The sequence below is a fragment of the Myxocyprinus asiaticus genome, chromosome 50 (genome assembly GCF_019703515.2).
Source record: "Myxocyprinus asiaticus isolate MX2 ecotype Aquarium Trade chromosome 50, UBuf_Myxa_2, whole genome shotgun sequence".
Lineage (NCBI taxonomy): Eukaryota > Metazoa > Chordata > Actinopteri > Cypriniformes > Catostomidae > Myxocyprinus > Myxocyprinus asiaticus.
Window position 1 is genome coordinate 14,905,887 of NC_059393.1, and position 20,008 is coordinate 14,925,894.

General features: G+C 38.9%; 1 protein-coding gene across 5 annotated transcripts in view; it reads left to right on the top strand.

The window, feature by feature from the left end:
- Positions 1-20,008, top strand: part of LOC127438641 (CUGBP Elav-like family member 5) — a 284,871-nt gene that overhangs the window by 153,104 nt on the left and 111,759 nt on the right. For all 5 annotated transcript variants that reach the window (XM_051694351.1, XM_051694353.1, XM_051694354.1 and 2 more), the window contains exon 3: positions 7,223-7,271. In XM_051694351.1, the coding sequence (XP_051550311.1) occupies positions 7,223-7,271 (49 nt within the window). The remainder of the gene's footprint in view (positions 1-7,222; positions 7,272-20,008) is intronic.

Consider the following 20,008-nt stretch of genomic DNA (forward strand, 5'->3'; position numbering starts at 1 on the left):
TTGTTTTATGTGTTATGGAATGTCAGGAGCCGCTCCTTAGATGGGGGGCTCTGTAACACTTGGGACATTCTGTGTTTTCCTTATTGTGTCTCTGTTCTCTGTGTTCCCCTTGATTGATACCAGCTGTGTCTTGTTAACCTTATTAGTTCTTGTGTATATATTGCCCTTGTGTTCTCTCTGTCTTTGTCAGTTGTTTTCCTTGCCCGGATGTGATGGTTTGTTCCGTAGTTGAGTTTTGAGTTCTTTATGTTTATTTCTTTGAGTTCTTTATTTAAAGCATACACATAGATCCTCCTCCTCTCGCCTCGTTCCTGCAAACGTTACAGTCCTCGTGTCTCTCAAACACTTTCCTGGCCCTTGAGTTGGAGTCTGTGTTGGACTAAAGATGCTGTGGGATAAAAAAGCTTAATTTCAGGTTACAGATGGCTGGGGAGGCTGCAAAAGGCGCTTTGTAAATTTGGGTAATCTTGTCACAAATCTCCACACAGCTCTTGGCCCTTTTTCATCCAGAACTGGGCCTGGTGTGTTGCTATAAGCAGTTTGTTTTGGATTGATAGAAAGCTCCTATTGGATTGCGATGCTGGGGAATGAATATTATAGAGTGTAAAGTAGACTTTTCAGACAAGTCCTGTTTTCAACAATTAAAGAAGATAGCCTTAAATGTAACTTTAAAGGAAAAGTTCACCCAAAAATAAAAATTCTGTCATCATTTACTCACCCTAATTTTTGGATGAAATATCCCTTTCAAATAAATATTCAGGGTTCTATACAAGTTAAGCTCAATCGATAGCATTTGTTGCATAAAGAAAATAGTAATTTCCACTCTTCCCTTCCTTTTTTAAAATAAATAAATACAAAATCAAGGTTACAGTGAGGTATTTACAATATAAGTGAATTGGGCCAATTTTTGAATAGTTTAAAGGCAGAAATGTGAAGCTTACAAATTTTTAAAAGCACTTACATTAATTCCTCTGTCAAAAGTTGTAAAATTGGATATAACTTTACACCGAAAAGGTTAGTAAGTGATTTCACACTGAAATCATGTTAACATGCAAACTGTTTACGTCTTGAAGCTATACTTTTGAAACAGTGAGTATTTTAATGTTTACGGATCAGCCTCATTCACTTCCATTGTACTGTCTCACTGTAACCCAAATTTTCTGCTTTTTTTAAAGACAAGGAGAGACAAATCGCAATACATTTTTGTTTTAATCAACATTGTGCTACAAATGCTGTCGATTTTTATAGTTCCACATCTTCATCTACCAATGAAGATATTAGAAACTTTGTGGAATCATTAGAACTCCTTAAGCTGATGACTGAGCAAAAAAATTCTCTTGATTCTGAGATAACCTTGGAGGAGCTTGAAGAGATAATTAAGGCCTTGACTACAGGCAAGGCTCTGGGGCCAGATGGCTTTGCCGCTGAATTTTTTTAGATCTTATGCTACAGAACTGTTAGAAATGTATACAGAATCATTAAAGAATGGAAAGCTTCCGCCAACCATGACACAAGCCAGGATTAGTCTGATTCTTAAAAAGAACAAAGATCCAAGTGAGTGTAAGAGTTACCGTCCAATTTCCCTGATCCAGCTAGACGTAAAAATATTGTCAAAAAGTCTGGCTAACCGATTAAGTAAAGGTATGACATCTCTTATACATACAGATCAGGTGGGGTTTATTCGGGGCCGCAGCTCTTCTGATAACATCAGGCGTTTCATCAATATCATGTGGTCAGTGGCGAATAATCAGACTCCGGTCGCAGCCATCTCACTTGACGCTGAAAAGGCGTATGATATGGTAGAATGGGATTATCTTTTTAAGATTTTGGAAATATATGGGTTTGGGAGTACATTTATAGGATGGATTAAGTTACTTTATAGACACCCGGTAGCGGCGGTACAAACAAATGGATTAATTTCAAAATATTTTACTCGAATAGGGGCACCCGGCAGGGTTACCCTCTTTCCCCATTATTGTTCTGTCTTGCCATGGAACCATTAGCAGCCGTGATAAGAAAGGAGGATGATTTTCCAGGGGTGATGGAGGGAGGTGTGGCGCATAAGCTTCTGCTTTACGCAGATGATATTTTATTATTCGTCTCTGACCCTACTAGATCTATGCCTTGCCTACACAGAATTATTAATCCCTTTTCTAAGTTCTCAGGATACAGAGTTACAGTGTATCCGGAAAGTATTCACAGCGCTTCACTTTTTCCACATATTGTTATGTTACAGCCTTATTCCAAAATGGATTAAATTCATTATTTTCCTCAAAATTCTACAAACAATACCCCATAATGACAACGTGAAAGCAGTTTGTTTGAAATCTTTGCAAATTTATTAAATACAAAATGAAGAAAAAAAAAACAAAAAAACATGTACATAAGTATTCACAGCCTTTGCTCAATACTTTGTTGAAGCACCTTTGGCACCAATTACAGCCTCAAGTCTTTTTGAGTATGATGCTACAAGCTTGGCACACCTATTTTTGGGCAGTTTCTCCCATTCTTCTTTGCAGGACCTCTCAAGCTCCATCAGGTTGGATGGGAAACGTTGTTGCACAGCCATTTTCAGATCTCTCCAGAGATGTTCAATCAGGTTCAAGTCTGGGTTCTGGCTGGGCCACTCAAGGACATTCACAGAGTTGTCCCGGAGCCAGTCCTTTGCTATCTTGGCTGTGTGCTTAGGGTCGTTGTCCTGTTGGAAGATGAACCTTCGCCCCAGTCTGAGGTCCAGAGCGCTCTGGAGCAGGTTTTCATCAAGGATGTTTCTGTACATTGCTGCATTCATCTTTCCCTCGATCCTGACTAGTCTCCCAGTTCCTGCCACTGAAAAACATCCCCACAGCATGATGCTGCCACCACCATGCTTCACTGTAGGGATGGTATTGACCAGGTGATGAGCGGTGCCTGGTTTCCTCCAGACATGACGCTTGCCATTCAGGCCAAAGAGTTCAATCTTTATTTCATCAGACCAGAGAATTTTGTTTCTCATGGTCTGAGAGTCCTTCAGGTGCCTTTTGGCAAACTCAAGGCGGACTGTCATGTGCCTTTTACTGAGGAGGGGCTTCTATCTGGCCACTCTACCATATAGGCCTGATTGGTGGAGTGCTGCAGAGATGGTTGTTCTTCTGGAAGGTTCTCCTCTCTCCACAGAGAAACGCTGGAGCTCTGTCAGAGTGACCATCAGGTTCTTGGTCACCTCCCAGACTAAGGCCCTTCTCCCCCGATCGCTCAGTTTGGCCGGGTGGCCAGCTCTAGGAAGAATCCGGGTGGTTCCAAACTTCTTCCATTTATGGATGATGGAGGCCACTGTGCTCATTGGGACCTTCAATGCTGCAGAAATTTTTCTGTACCCTTCCTCATATCTGTGCCTCAATACAGTCCTGTCTCGGAGGTCTGCAGGCAATTCCTTGGACTTCATGGCTTGGTTTGTGCTCTGACATGCACTGTTAACTGTGGGACCTTATATAGACAGGTGTGTGCCTTTCCAAATCATGTCCAATCAACTGAATTTACCACAGGTGGACTCCAATTGTAGAAAAATCTCAAGGATGATCAGTGGAAACAGGATGCACCTGAGCTCAATTTTGAGTGTCATGGCAAAGGCTGTGAATACTTATGTACATGTGATTTTTTTTTTTTTTCGTTTTTTATTTTTAATACATTTGCAAAGATTTCAAACAAACTTCTTTCACGTTGTCATTATGGGGTATTGTTTGTAGAATTTTGAGGAAAATAATGATTTTAATCCATTTTGGAATAAGGCTGTAACATAACAAAATGTGGAAAAAGTGAAGCGTTGTGAATACTTTCCGGATGCACTGTAATTGGTCTAAATCTGAAGCTTTGGCTCTGACAGCGTACTGCCTGATAACGGCTTTTCAGCTGGGTGCCTTCCAGTGGCCCGAACAGGGCATTAAATAATTTGATATTTTATTTTATATATATATATATATAATGTGTGTGTGTGCGTGTTTTTGTTTTGCTCTTGTATATATGTTTTGTAGGAATCAATAAAAAATGTTAATTACAAATGCTGTCGATTGAACTTAACTTGTATTGAACCCAGAATATTCCTTTGAGTCGCTTTATAAAACTGCTGTACTGCTCCAGTAATCAAACAGACTGCGCCTACAGTACTCTGTTTAAAGTTCTATATAACATCCCCAGGTAGGCATTAATGGGAGCAAAGGCAAACCCTTTCAACATTCTTTGATCCTGCAGCAAAGTCCTTTGAATCCTTGAACAATGGACATAAGAAGAAAAACAAACAGAAAATCACCTTTTTTTCTCTCTGTTTTGCTCAAGTTTTTTGAATATGAAATCAGCTGAGAAAACTTCAACCTTTACAGGGATAATAATAGTAATAAAAAATTGTTGAGCGAAATACAGAGCACAACAACTGTGATGACAGAGGCATCTAATCCAACAAATACCATTCTTATCAGGCTTTAGTAGATTACTGTGAGCCTTCCTCCTCTTGAATCCCTGCTTGCCAGACACCTCTCCACAGCCTAAGGTCCAGGGATCAATAGGGTTGCATTGATCTCTCTCTCTTTCTCACTCTTGTAGCTGCCTCCACTTTAATTGTTGATGCATTTTACTTCCTCCCTGCAACCACTGCTAGGCACTGTAACCAAGCGGGCACCCGTAAAGCAAATAAAAAAAGAAAATAAATAATAAATTAAAAAAACCCAGACTGATTTCCCTGTGAAATTGGAAACAGTAGGTTGAGTTTTCTTTAACTGAAATTGGTCTGTGCTTACTGAAATTTAAAACACTGCCCCCAGTGGCCAAAGCAGTAAGTGTTGTTAGGCATATGGGCACATGTCCAATTTTGTGGGTGAAATGTCCATAGAGGGGCGTCAAAAGCGAGTTGTGAAGCAAGTTGTTTTCAGATGTACAGGCTGTAATACAGTTAAAAGGAATGCACATTTTATAAACCGTACCCTTAAAACAAACCCCAAACATAAACCATCAGCGGAGTAAAAATTTTATGTTAGAGGGAAAAATGCAACCTTTGAATCACGGTCATCACAGATTATGCAAATTCAATTTCTTCCTGATTTCAATGCGGGATCCGAACCCAGGTCTCCCAGACTGCTGACACAACGGGCTTCCAGTCACACCACAAGGGAAGGTAAACACACTTGAAAAGATGCAAATATATCTGATTGTTGTCAGTGAGTCGGCATAATATGGTCCTTGGGTCCTACAAAAATTTGTCAAAATTTTCCCGCTCCCACCCACTCGTAAAAAAAAGAGAAGAAAAATAAAACTGCAGGCAAAGGGGGAAGGTGCTTTTCCCTCACTGTCGCATGCAACCGAAAACATTGCAAAATATCTGATTTACCTTTTCTTTAATAAAGCATTTACATCTGTAGCACTAAGGGATCCGCCTTCATGCTAAGACATTTTGCCTCAGAGTGGTACTTTCCACAGCATGGAGCACAAAGAAGAATTTGTTTGAATTAGCCACCAACCCTGTGCTGTAAATCGTACATTTTTTCATTGCTCTTGTGCAACAAACAAATTACAATCTGTACATAAAATACATTTGAGTAACTTTTATTTTATTTTTCAAAATTTAAACTCACGTACTGTGCCACACTCTGTCACGCTGGGTCCCGCAGTAGTCCCGCAGGAGTGCAGGCCTCTAACTGGTACTTTCAGAAACAACATGCCAACTTCCTGTGTGGTCATGTTGAAAAAAAACTTGCTTGTCAGACAGGTCAGAGTTCCTTTAAGGCAAGTCAGCTCACTCTGCAGCCATATTGGTAAGGTCTCTGGGCAGCTCTGTGTTATGCTACATTCAAGTGCCCCTTCGAAGTTCGTTCTTACGAGTTTGGAAGTCGTAAGTACTGTGTGATGTGCATTCAAGTGATTTTGGTAGGGGAAAAAAATGGATGTGTTGGGCAGTTTTCCTCTCTCATTTCCACTCACTGACAAACATAGGAAGCTTTTTTAGTGCTGCTGCAATAAAATGATGAGCAAAGTGTGCATTCGTGTGTGTAACTGATGCTTAATCTGTGTATTTTATTATTCTTGTGCTCACAGAGATTGATGGTAAATGTGGTTTTGTCTCACTGGCCTGTCTCTTCGTATACCGACTAAACGATCAGTGTTTTCTGGCAAGATTTATTGCAATTCTTCATCAACAGTAAACAAAGTCCATAAATTAGGGATGCACAAAATATTGGTGGCCATATCGGTATCGGCTGATAAGAAAATTTGGCCTATATATTAAAGCCAATAAATTATGGCTTTTTCAGGCACATACTACTCGCCGTGTGGGTTTTGATTGGTGCCTTCTGGCTTTGCTTTAGAGGATCATACTGGATCTGAGTAAACACTCCATCATACAGTATTTATTTATGTCACATGCATTTTGTTTCTTTTTTCTTTTTGTTCAGTATTGTTGTGTTTACAGTGAGACTTGTTTGCGTTCCTTAGTTTTGTCTTTTCACATGTTTGAATCAAGTGCAATGCACTGTATTTATAAAAGTAGCTCACTCATCAAATGAACTTTAAATTGTCATTATGCTTTTTTTTTTTTAAATAATTTCTTAATTGAACTGGTTCAAAGTAGGCTACATTTGGAAAATGATTTAATAGTTTTAAATGTTTCTTGCAGGTTCCTTGTTTTCTGCAATTGAAGTTGTTTTAAATTAAAAACAATAATTCACTTTACATGATTGATTTCATTAGAAGTGCTCCAGATATGGCTTTATAACGTGAGCCTCTTGTTTTTGTAATCAGACACACAAAATGTAGATTTATATCCAGACATAGATTTATCTGAAAATATATCGCTTATCGGTCTCCAAATACACTGAATTATCGGTTATCGGTATCGGCCAAAATTTCCATATAGGTGCATCCTACCATAAATTGTAAATTATGGATTAAATTGTAAGTAAATTGTACCATCAACATTTACAATTACAACTTATGATCAAAGATTGCTTCCTCAAAAAAATTTGAATTGCGCCTGTGGCACCTCACAGCTCCCTCTAGTGATGGCCCTGGTGCCAATGCCACTTTTTAATGAATTAATTTAAAGGGATGCAGATCTTTGCGTTTGATCAAAACTCAGGCAGGATTGTTTTGTGTTGGACAGAGGCTCAGTAGTTTGAGGTTGTTAGCTTATTGCAGTGACAGCGGTTGTCTGTACCTGAACTAACCCTGTATCTTGTCTCTGCTGTTTTTCTATTTCCAGATGACTCGCCCCATCCAGGTGAAGCCAGCTGACAGCGAGAGCCGTGGAGGTACTTCTTTTATCTTTTGTCTTCCCCTAGCTTTTTTTATATGTATATGTACATGTACTTCAATACTTCATCCTCCTTTCCCTCACTCACCTGCATTCATCTTTTTGCAACTCTTTAGTTCTGTTCCAAAAACTGTCTACATAGGCACCTGCCTTCTAAGAAGCTGTTCACACAGAACATGTTTTTGCATCCATCTGCTCTGTTTTGTTATTGTTTTTCTATGTACACATTCACGAGATGGAAGTTTTTGACCATCGCGCAGCATCTCACAGTTTTTTCCATGTCTTAAGATGGCGTGTCGAGTTAAAACTTTTAGAATCACATCTCGAGACACGCAATTGCTTTTCTTTTTGTTGCTCTGTTCGTAAAAATGACTTAAACCACATTTCATACATATATATTTAACATTGAATACGTTTATTTATCGACTTTTCTCATCTGCCATCTTGGAATTTTTTGTTTTCTAAACTTGCCACTTGTATTCTCACATTACACTATTTCCCAAAGATACATGCAATTTTGTTTTAATCTTATAAGGCAGCATAATTAAGTTGCCTACCTTTTGGATCAGCCTTCGCGTCAGAAGTGCGCCTTTGATCCCTTAAAATGCTGCATTTGTAGACAGCTCACTAGGTTTTGGAATAGAGCTTCTCACACCGACACTTTATTTCACCTTCTCTCGATCTATCTGATGGATGTTCAGATTATTAATTTTAATTAAGCAGGCCGTGGTGCTAGTTAACGGAAGGTAAGTGGCTTCTGTGGCCTGTCTAACCTTGGTCCTTCTGCCAAACCCATTAACGACACACTGTAAATTAAAAAGTAATTAGCTTGGATATTGGAATGGGAGCCCTGGGCCTCAAACCCCCAACTTGATGTCTGGTCAAACCGAGGAGGATATTATAAATAGGGGTGGATGTTGGAATGGTTGGAAGAGGTAGGAAGAGGATGCAAAACTTGCCTAACAATCAATTATACTTTAGGACACTTGCCAAGACCATTTACTTATGTCTTAATTTAGTCTTCTCTGGTTTTCTGGCTTATGATCTGCTATTTACTGTAAATAAATCTGCAGGTATATTGCAATCACCCACATACCCATCCCACAGTGGAAGATTTATTATACATTAAAAGGTGTAAAAAGGGTCTGCTGGTCAAAGAGATGTTTTGCTGATGGTGTAAATGACTAACTAACATATAGGGAAAAGCCAGATCTTCTTTTCTTTCCAAAGGTCCATTAAGTAGGGATGGGAATCTGAATCTGGTTTCTTAACAATTCCATTAATGGTTAACTTAGCCATTTTGAGGAAGACATTTGTAAATAAGAATTTGGAAAGAAGTTATTCCTATTGCATTTAATGCCCTGTTCAGGACTGGTCCCATGTAATGTTTCGTGCTGTAGATTCAGTTGTGGCGCAGGAGACACATTGAGTATTTTAACAGAGTCTTCCATCCGCATTGCTAAGAATGCATGTTTGAGAACCATTAACAACACCATAAATAAAAAATGGAGCCAGTTCTGAATAAGAACTGGTCCTCAGTTCCCAACCTTATCTCTAAGAAACAATGACCCTTACAATGTTTCTTACAAATGCTCCCAATTTGATGACCTGGCAGCCAAGAACAATCTTCAAGGGAACAAGATAAACCTCCTGAGATGGGTAAAAAAAAAGACCAAGAAGCCTTCACTGGCAATTTTCAGGCTGGCGTATGTCAGAGCCCCACATCCAAATGGTCCATCCCAGTAGTAGACAAGCAGTGCCTTTGCAGAGGAGATTTATGCCTCATAAAGCCTCATTGATTTTTGCCATTGTAGGGGTATGTATTCGCATTGACTATGACACTTAGCTGTCTTTGGACTTCCCCATGAGTGGCCGGTCTTAGCGCTCCCTAGGTGCCCATTGGACTTCCTTGGGTCCCTTATTGCCTTCCTCTTGGTGATCATGTCGGAGATGGAAAGTGTGCTTAGGTCAGGCCCAATAGTTGCACATCATCTGAAATGAACAGCTCAGAGTAGCACCCCAGGAGCAATCCAACACCGTTGTGACTTTAATGGTTACAAGGGATTTCTTTCCAACCCTAGACCAATCCTAGTGTGCCCTGCTTTGATAGACTTTATCTGCTTCTGAATCTGGAAAATGCTGCCTTCACAGCAAGTAGGAAAGCGTCAAGGCATGTCCATATACAACATTTGTGTTGCATCTTGTTTACTAAGAGGGTCGATTTTTGAAGGCAGCATAGATGTATCCTTCGCTGCCTTAGATATCATGAAATCCTGTGTTTGGGGTTTGGTGATTGGTGGACATGGTCTGAAGGAGCGGTTGAATGCAGCTAATTAGTGCCTAAATGTCAAATCTTTAATTTCTTCTCAACCTAAGACTTTAGTTGTGAAAACTAAGCACTGTAGTAACTAAATATTTTGCTTGGTTATCTCTTAAGCTTATTTGTATTTGTTTAGATCATTAGACATGATGTTACAGTGCCTTGGAAGTCATTTTGAAACCAGTTTCCTAACAAGGTACCTTCATACACAAAACACTGCCTATAAAAATCATGACTGAACGCAAAGTGAGGCAGCCAGTTAGCTGCCTTTCAGACCCAGTTTTTCTATTGCTTTTGGCAGTACTCGCTATCTATACATGCTAATGCTAGTTTTTCTTCATGGGCACGTCCTCCACTCCCTAGGGTGTTTGAAGATCCATGTATAAGGACTTAATTATGTTTCTTTCTATATTGGCGAGGTGGCACCCGGATGGACACTGGTTGTTCCCTTGGGTTGTAGGCTGTTGGGACCCTTGGTGACTTCAGTTCTAATTACTCTCGTAATCTCATTAATTGGATGAAAGGTCGCCATACCTGTTCAAAGAAATACAAAGGAAGAGACCTTCCATACCTCAAGGAACCTTTGCCACAAGGGCTTTCTTTTCAATGGTTATTAAGTCTACAGAGCTAATGTGATTAAATCGTCCTTCTCAGTGCTTTTGTTAATCATTTTAATCTGCATGTGGTCGTGGATTAGAATAAATCTTATGGTTTGGTCACTTGATTGACATGCTGTTAATTTAAATTAATATTGTGACGGGTTATCATTAAAAGAACAGTGCATTGCCGATGAAAGGTTGCAACCTTGAATTTATGAGGACGCCTTAAGTGGTTGTAACCATTGTCAGCAGCATGCAATTATCCACATGAAAATACATCTCACGCTTTATCTGGACTGTATTGCAGTGGGCATTAAAAGTGTACTGGCCAAAATGTTTCTATTTTGCATTTTTATAATTTAATACAGTTTTTTGATTAATTACAAATTAGATTAGCAGTGAAAAGTTAGTGAACAGTTAAACGTGAAACATTAATGTGAATTTCTGAATTTCTTAGTATTTGGTACTGTATGTCCCCCATTGGGTTTAATGAGAATATTCACTCAAACTGGCATGGACTTCCCAAGTTTGTGCAAAACATGATGATCTGTATTATCCAGCATGATTTAACTAGCGAAAACAATCTGACATTTTTTACAAAAGAGTTAACATGGTCACAATCACAATTTTGCTTATTCCATTAGAAATGTAGAAATAGTGCAGAATTTTAAATTTGTCTTTAATTTTACCCTTTTTTTTTTTTTTTTTTTTTTTTTTTTTTTTAACATCCTAAAATTGTCTGTTTATTTGCTGGTGTAAATTCGATTTTGAATCCCAGAATATGGTTTGTTGGGTTAATGATAATGCGAAGGCTGTTTTGTTGAAGAATTTTGAAGTCTTCTGCCTTCAGTAATTGTGTCCGTGCTGGGCAGGCAGAAGAGGGGGAAAGAATTTGGAAACAGAAATTAAAGTGTGTTTGATTGACAACTCCCTCAGTACCAGCCGTGACTTTTTTATATTAGTCCTCATCTCCAGATAACAGCATGTTTGCCTTATTGAAACTTTTTCTATCCTTGCTCGGTTATGCAGCATTTGTCATTAGAAAGAGCTTTAGGGACAGATTGTACACTCACATACACTCTTCCTCTTTCTCTCCATCCCTCTCTCGCTCTCCCCTGGTATCTCCGATATGAAACAGATTGATTTTGCTTTACAGGCAGTCCTGATGACTGGCACAGGCTGGATATAAAGGTGGCTGCTATTGCTTTTTGAAACGCTGTTCAATACCTCTCAGAGGCATTTCAGCCCTAACATAGGATAAATTAGTTTTAGTTCACTTTGATCCACCCCCTTCAAACAAACAGCCCACCCCCTTATGCAGACACCCCCAACACTAACCTTCTTGTCTTTTTTTTATCTTTTATTTCGTTTCTGCTGCTCAATTCAGAGTGGAAATCATTCCAATGACAGGTCTCATCTCTTAATTTTACCATCCTAGCCAAGATTAAGGTAAAATTATAATCACTCCCCATAAGCCTGTCATTCCGATATATATTGATTTTCCTGAAAAGTGGTCCCCAGAAAGGCATCAACTTAGGGGGTGAGAATGAGCAGGGAACTTGCGATGCAAAATGTTATCAGTATTTGTGTCAAGGTACGGTAATATTGAATTTTTTTATATTTAGTGTATTGCGATTCAAAACTGGGATTTATTGCAATCTTTTACTCACTTGTTTCTCATTCATTTTAATTGGACTTCGGTGCTTTGTGTTAGAAGTTCTAAACATCCTGTTTTACTTCATTGTGGAGCTATAACAGTAGTGTAAAGCATAGTTGCGTTGGTGTCAATAAAAAAAAAAAAAAAACTTGATTAAATAGCGTACCAGTGTGTTTAGATTTACACGAAAACCCTTGCATTCTAGCCAACATAGTCTCTTGAAAACTCATAATAAATCGTACAAGATGGCGATTATAACATATCGTACAACTCGTATTTTATGAAAAGGTACGATTCTCATGGTTAAGTTTAGGGGTTGGGTTAGGGGTTTCACCTTGGAAAAAATGTCGACAAATTGTTGTTTGGTGAAACTTGTACGTTATTTTGCAATTTCGCAACCTCGTGCGAACTATTGTGACACATCATGAGACAGGGTTGGTTTAGCTGTTTCAAGGATCTTTAAGTAAAGTGCATCCTTACTAATTCAACAAATTAAACATATATTCAAAGCTAGTTCTGAGTTTTTCGTTGAACAAAAACAACTGAGCATTCGTTGGAAATAAGCCAGTCTACACTTGCTCGGTGTGGTCGGCATTTTTTTTATTAAAGGAATAGTACATAAATATGGAAATCCTGTCATAATTTCATTCTTTTTAGCATGAAACAACACAAATTCTTGTGTGAACACGTTTCAGAAGACTTTGAATATGATGCACAAGTCACATGGACAACTTTTATGAGACTTTTGGGTCCTTTTTAAGCTTTAAATTGAATCACTAAACTATCAGCTGCTATTACGTTGAAAAGACAGACTGATATATTTATAAAAATATATTTTTGAGATGGTCCATATAAGTAAGAAAGTCATATGAGTTTGGAACGACATGAGGTTGAGTAAATTATGACAGACTTACATTTTTGGGTGAACTGTTCCTTTAATAGACTGGACTAGACAACTGCAATGCTCTTCTGGTAGGACTTCCTGCATGTACAGACAAACCTCTGCAAATGATCCAGAACCCGGTGGCACGTATGGTTTTCAACGAGCCCAATCGAACTGCACTGGCTGCCAATGGTTGCTCATGTCAAGTTCAAATTCTGACTCCAGTCTTTCACCACTCTTACCATCCTCCCTTCTTGTACTTCTCTGAGCAATTTGAAGCTTTGTATAGCAACATTTCTCTTGTTATTGCCTCCTTCGGATGTATATCTTTTGCTGTATTCCTCACTTGTAAGTTGCTTTGGAAGAAATCGCCTGCTAAGTGAATAAATGTAAATGTAATATGACGGTATTGAATCGTTGCGTTAGAGTATCAAGTTTTGTGAGGTAAAACATTGCAGTACATTAAAGTACCCCCTCCACCACTAGCGTCAACAGGGAAACTGCTGTCCCTCGACTAGCACGCCATGTATCTGGGAACCCAACTTTTATCAAATCTGTCCTTCTTTGAAAATGTGCTCTCCAACACACATAATAAAATCACACAAGTTCAACCTCTCAACTAAAATGGAACAGGTCAGTTTTCCCCTCAGTGCCTTGACTAACAGCTAGGTTGCACTCATGGTTGAGATTTAGTCGCACTTCACCGTGCTTTATCTCCAGTCTAAAGCATAGTCGGCAGAATTGCTTGAATTTGTGGGGATGTGACAGTCAGGGGTAGATGTGCAGTGTACAATTGAGTGGGGTGAGAACCCATATATTTTCTGCTGGGATAATGAGTTTATTGGTTGAAGACCTCTTACAACATGCACGTGCATGGACGCTAGTGCTAGCATCTTGCTTCAAGCAGAACTTGCCGTAATAAGCTTGTAACAAGCCAAAAAGGATGAGTATGGCAGAGGTAATTGTAGCTTTTCTTTGGGTGAGGGGAAAAAACTCTTTTCAATTAGGCTTGGCTGGTCCGAATGCAGGGAAAAGATATGCTAATCCTCTTCACGCAGGCATAGGTTGAGTCGCATGTTTAAAAAACTCATTCACCAAGCTGTGTGTGCTCTCTGAGTCATCCATACACCTCGACAAAGAGGAAAGCTCTGCTTGAAGATATATTCACATAGATGATGCCATGAAATGTCATTTCTAACAGAGGATCAAAGCTAGAAGTAGCACTAGCAAAGAAGCTGCATTTGTGAGAGTAGAAATTTATTTAAAGGAACAGCTCACCCAAAAATAGTTTGTAATTATTTACTCACCTTCATATCATTTCAAATCCATATACTGTTGTTATTATTATTATTTTGTTCCATGAAACAAAAAAATTAGAATTGTTTGGAGAAACTTCTTGCTTAATAACTGGACAATGACACTTAATATTGTGCCTGTCTGTTAATCACTAGAAAAAGATAAAAACAACAGCATCATAAAAGCAGTCTGTGCAACTCATGTACTATATTTAAGTTTTTTTTAAGCCAAACAATAGTTTTGTGTGAGGAACAGACAGAAATTTAAGTCACTATTCACTGATAATCTTCCCCTATAGTGAGCTGTTAACTGGAGAACCGCTTTTAATTGAGTCAGTGAGTTGAACTCAACTAAACGAATAAATTATTCAACAGTAAATGAATAATTGCTTTTAACAGGTTCCTTTTCAATGAACCAATTGATTCTGTTTGCAAATCGAACTAAAAGATTAATTCACTATTCGGAGTTCATCTCACTGACTCACTGATCCAGGCGCAACATTTCTCGCAGTCAAAAGATTACAGATTATCAATATTTAATTACTTAAATTTCTGTCAGTTCTTTACACAAAGCTATAGTATGGTTTCAGAAGACTAGTAATAAAGCACACAAAATGTATGGACTACTTTCATGGTGCCTTTTTTGTCTTTTTTTTTTTTTTTTTTTTTAGGTAAACAGCACTGCAAAAAATTGTCATCTTGCTTCTCAAATAAATGTATCTTCTTTGAATTTTTTTACTGGAAAACAATACAAAAATACTTAGTAAGAATTTTTTGTTGTTATTGTTGTGTGTGGAAAAGACCTGCATGATGATTCTTCAAAATATCTATTTTTTTGTTCTACAGTAGAAAGAAAGTCCTCGGGGTTTGTAATGACATGAGGGTGAGTAAATAATGAATGTCATTTTGGGACAAACTACTCCTTTAAGGTAAATTGTACTTTAAAAACTGTTGCAACATTTTGGCATTCATTAACATTTTAACCTCATGTTCCACCACAAGTTCCTAACAAGCTCGCCAGCTCCCAGACAGCGAATGGCAATTGAAGCAACATCTTTCAACCACTGATTCGCTCGTCATTCTCAACTCCGACATGCACGTAATCACACGCGCAGCGGTCGGGACTTCATTTCAGCCCATCTGTGTGAGCGGACCACCAAAGGTTACTGTTGAACACAAGAAGTAAAGGTCAGAAATCATGTTTAGTTTTCCTCCAGCTGCGAGGTAATTCCAGCCAGCAGATTGTGTCCCCGCCGAGGCAAGGCAGAGGAGCCTGGTGCAGAAGGGCGAGCAGGCACAAGGTTATCCAGTCAGTACTGCCGCCAAAGCCCCTCTGCTGTCACCCCTAATAAGAACCGCTCCCTTATCACTGCTACAATCACCTTGAGAAACAAACTCTTCTGGCTCTTCTGGCAAGAACAAAGGCGGTGGGGTCCAGCCTGCCATTCACATAATGGTCTATCTGCTTGTATCAAGCTTGAAGACTGAGTATGGGGTTGATGAAACTCGTTTTCTTCTATCTAAAGAGGTTGGAAAATAAATGTCAGGTTGAATAGCTTAGATGTTGTTATTTACGGTTTTGTTCTTTTTCCAAGAGCCTTGCTACTGGAAACTGTACACTGAAACTATGTAGTAAAGCGTTATTCAATCTGAATGTGTTTTTGCGTCAATCTGTGCTGGTTTTAATAGTTTTCCTATGTAAACACTATGTTTTACCACTTTGCCGCATTTTGCTGTTTTTTTCCACGTTTCGCTTAGGATCATTGCATTTTTTAGACGGCATGTCAAGTTAAAAACGACTTCAGCTGTTAAAAATGTGTCTCAAGATTTTTGTGTGTGTGCAAGTACACGTTTGGTGTGAACACCTAACTTTGCCCTACTAAAAAGACCAGCATTTGTTGTGGGTGCTGATGTTCCTAAGCGATTGCAAAAATAAGGACGATCACCCCCTTCTTCTTCCATTGGTCAGAAAAAAGATAGTCCCACCCCAAACTCACACCATTGTTTGAGCACATTTTTTTGTCGGGACGCTCAAACAAACATTGCAATGGTTTGATAGCACCACAGTTTTACACTCAACCTACGAATTGCTTACTTCTCAGCCTGATCTCATGAACATTACGTGACCATGGCAACATTTTTGCAAAACAAAATGACATGCTTCATTTCGTGATTCATACGTTTGGCTGCAGTTTCCCAATTAAATGTCCTGCGGAGGGCGCCACAGCTGAGTGAAATGGTGTTGTAATCAGACGAGGGTTAAAATGTAACTCCCTAACCTAAAACTTTTACCTAAATCTAAACATTAGTGTCCTAAAACCAAATGAAAGGTAAACAAACAGACCCTAAACCATCACCTAAACCTAACCGATAGTGTTAAAAAAGCAAATGTGACTTAAAAGAAAATGCGACATGAAAAGTACAGGCAACCATGTCATTTTGTGTCACTTCAATGACACTTTCATTTCATGTATCAGCTCACGTGCTTGACTGAGCTCAAACCGCGGCCTTTTGAGTCCAAAGGCCAACAGACTATCAGGTGAGCACTGCGGAAGCTGATCACAGTCTTTTTGTTTCAAAAAATGCAAATGAATATATATATATTTTTTTGTTTTGTATTGGAAAGACCAGCATTTCCATCCTGGTTTGGTGCTTGTGGACCAGGATAGCTTTGTTTACGAGCAAAAAAATAAAAAATAAAAATGCAGGTTTACCAGCATAGTCATTCTTAGAAAACTGGTTAATCAAGGAACTGTTGCAGGTTCAGCTAGTTTAGAAGCCCGGTGGGGACACCAGCACACCAGCATCCAAAACACAACATGGTGATCAGCAACTCTGTGCAAGCAACAGTGTATTATATCATTGCTGGATGCTCTTGCATGTATACTCGTTTTTTTCTGGGCAGTTTTTGCCAAGTGTGCCCATGTGCTGGCTGATTACACGGGCTCTGGAGCATCTCTCGAAGTGTTCTGATTGGTCGAACAGGTCAAAAAGATTGGATCCAAATCACTGCAATCACCGGCCTGCTGCCTCTCTCAGTGCTAATGACAGTCCTTCATATGCAGCAATCTCATTAAAGCTATCATGCTCTCCGGTGCCACACACACACACACACACACACACACACACACACACACACACACATGTTGTTGCAGCTATCATTATGAGGACTCTCCATAGACATAATGATTTTTATACTGTACAAACTATAGATTCTATCCCCTAACCCTAACCCTACCCCTAAACCTAACCCTCACAAAAAACTTTCTGCATTTTTACATTTTCAATAAAACATCGTTACTATGTTTTTTTTTAAGTGATTTACATTATGGGGATACTAGAAATGTCCTCAAAAACCACATTTATAGCATAATACCCTTGTAATTACCAGTTTGTAACCTAAAAAAATGTCCTCATAAACCACTTAAACCTGCCCACACACACACACACACACACACACACACACACACACACACACACACACATTCATTTACACACACATTACACACAGTCTCAATATGTCATATTCAGGACAGACAAGGACATATTTCATTTTACATGTCCAAGCATGCCACAAAAAACGGTCAGTTTCACCTTTTCACATGTGAAGTGTGATATACGTAGATTTGTGGACCCACTTTACTCATACAAATACACACACTAGGACAAAACTGCATATTTTCTAAGTTAAAATCTGTCTTAAGGAAGCCTTGTATAATAAGGACAAAGTATACTGTGGTTTTCCTCGTGCAATTACGTCACAGTGCGGGTAATGCAAATTTTGTGATAAACGCATGATACGCGACTGTCCATATGCAAACTAGTTTTTCAGGACATGTAGACTTTGTGTGTCATCAACTCATACGCCTGCCATTGACTGTGCTAAAAGAGTATTATAAATCAGTTTGCCTGCGGAGCACGCGTATGTATGGGCTCGCAGACAAAAGTGTATACTTCGAAAGGCTGAGCACTCGACCATGCGTAAGACGGAACGGCATGTGGAAAATCAAAGTATTCCCGAGCCTTTAGGGACACTTGTTTTTGCATTTAAAAAAACAGCTAGATAGAGCACAATAGAATGGAACAGAATGCAGGGGTCTTGAGTCACGTTTTTTAACTATTGTGACTATTTTTAACATGGCACAGCATCTTGAAGACACAACGCTCATGGTGGGACGCTCATAAAACAGCACGAGGCGTGACGCAACAGTGTTAAAGGGGAGGAATTTAAAAACACAATGTTTCCATGAGGTTTTTACCGTGTAAGCTGCCTAAGAACTAAGGCATGCGAGCTATTAAAATGCTAATTAAAGCGCTTCCAGTTCAAATATAAAAGCTTAAAGAATATATATAAATATGACAAAAAAATTTACTAGTTGGTCGTTGAATGTTTAGTCATTCAGTTGAATGTATTTTTTTTATGTTTAGTCAACCATCGTGACCAATCCTGAACACACAATAAACAAGTTTATTAAGAAAATTTGAAATGTTGTTTCTAAACCACACAATATAAACAACACAATAACTCGTGCACAAATAAAGACATGCACACAAGATCACACAGGGGTCAGGGTAGACAGTTGGAGTGTCTGAAGAGCCCAGATGGGGTGGCAAGTGCCTGGGCGCTATGCAGGGAGAGCAGCTCCTTTTAGCAGATGGGAGGAGATTACGACAGACTACATCCAGAACTGTTTTGAGACCCAGCTCATCCTAACACACTGCCTGAGAGTCTTACATCACACACACACAGACACTTTTTGGCAGGCCTAAAAAATACCTCAGGGTTTTTCACTGGCGAGTGAGAAGACTTAGCCTGATGAATATTACATGTAAAATCCAAGGCTAGATTACGGCACAAGCATCCTCAGACATAGTGCAAGTCAGACTTCAGATTTACTAGGTGTGCTGGCTTTCTAAAACACACTTTTTTCTGTTTGCCTCAAGTATTTACTTTGAAATTGTTCATTATTTTCCCACTTCTTTCTCGCCCACTTTGGAATGATGTTATATGGCACACAAGGGCTGCACAGTTAATGAAATAAATAATTGAGATTACAATTAAATTGCAACAGATTGCAACAATTAAATAATCGTGAAAAGTGTCTATTAGAGCATTCCATATAGGTCTACTCTTGTTGCATCAAAAAAAAAAAAAAAAAAAAATTTAATCCCTTTTATCGTGTATTAAAATATTTGGTTACACTTTATATTAGGTGTCTTTAACTACAATATACTGTAGTAACATTAAAATACATACACTACAATATATTTATTGTGTAACTGCATGTTGTTCTGCAAAATTCTCACACGATTCACATTTGCTGCTACTGAGGTTGAAGTATGGATAGGTTTAGGGATAGGATAAGGGTAAGGGTTATGGTTTAGGGTAAAGTTTGGGGTTAAGGTTATGGTTTAGGGTAAAGGTTGTGGTTAAGGTTAGGGTTATGGTTTAGGGTAAAGGTTGGGGTTAAGGTTAGGATTATTGTTTAGGGAAAAGGTTGTGGTTAAGGTTATGGTTTAAGGTAAAGGTTGGGGTTAAGGTTAGGGTTATGGTTTAGGGGAAGGGGTGGGGTTAAGGTTAGGGTTATGGTTTAGGGTAAAGTTTGGGGTTAAGGTTAGGATTATTGTTTAGGGAAAAGGTTGTGGTTAAGGTTATAGTTTAAGGTAAAGGTTGGGGTTAAGGTTAGGATTATTGTTTAGGGAAAAGGTTGTGGTTAAGGTTATGGTTTAAGGTAAAGGTTGGGGTTAAGGTTAAGGTTATGGTTTATGGTAAAGGTTGTGGTTAAGGTTAGGGTTATGGTTAAGGTAAGGTTTGGGGTTAGGGTTATGGTTTAGGGGAAGGGGTGGGGTTAAGGTTAGGGTTATGGTTTAGGGTAAAGTTTGTCGTTAGGGTTATGGTTTAGGGTAAAGGTTGGGGTTAAGGTTAGGATTATGGTTTAGGGTAAAGTTTGGGGTTAGGTTTATGGTTTAGGGTAATGGTT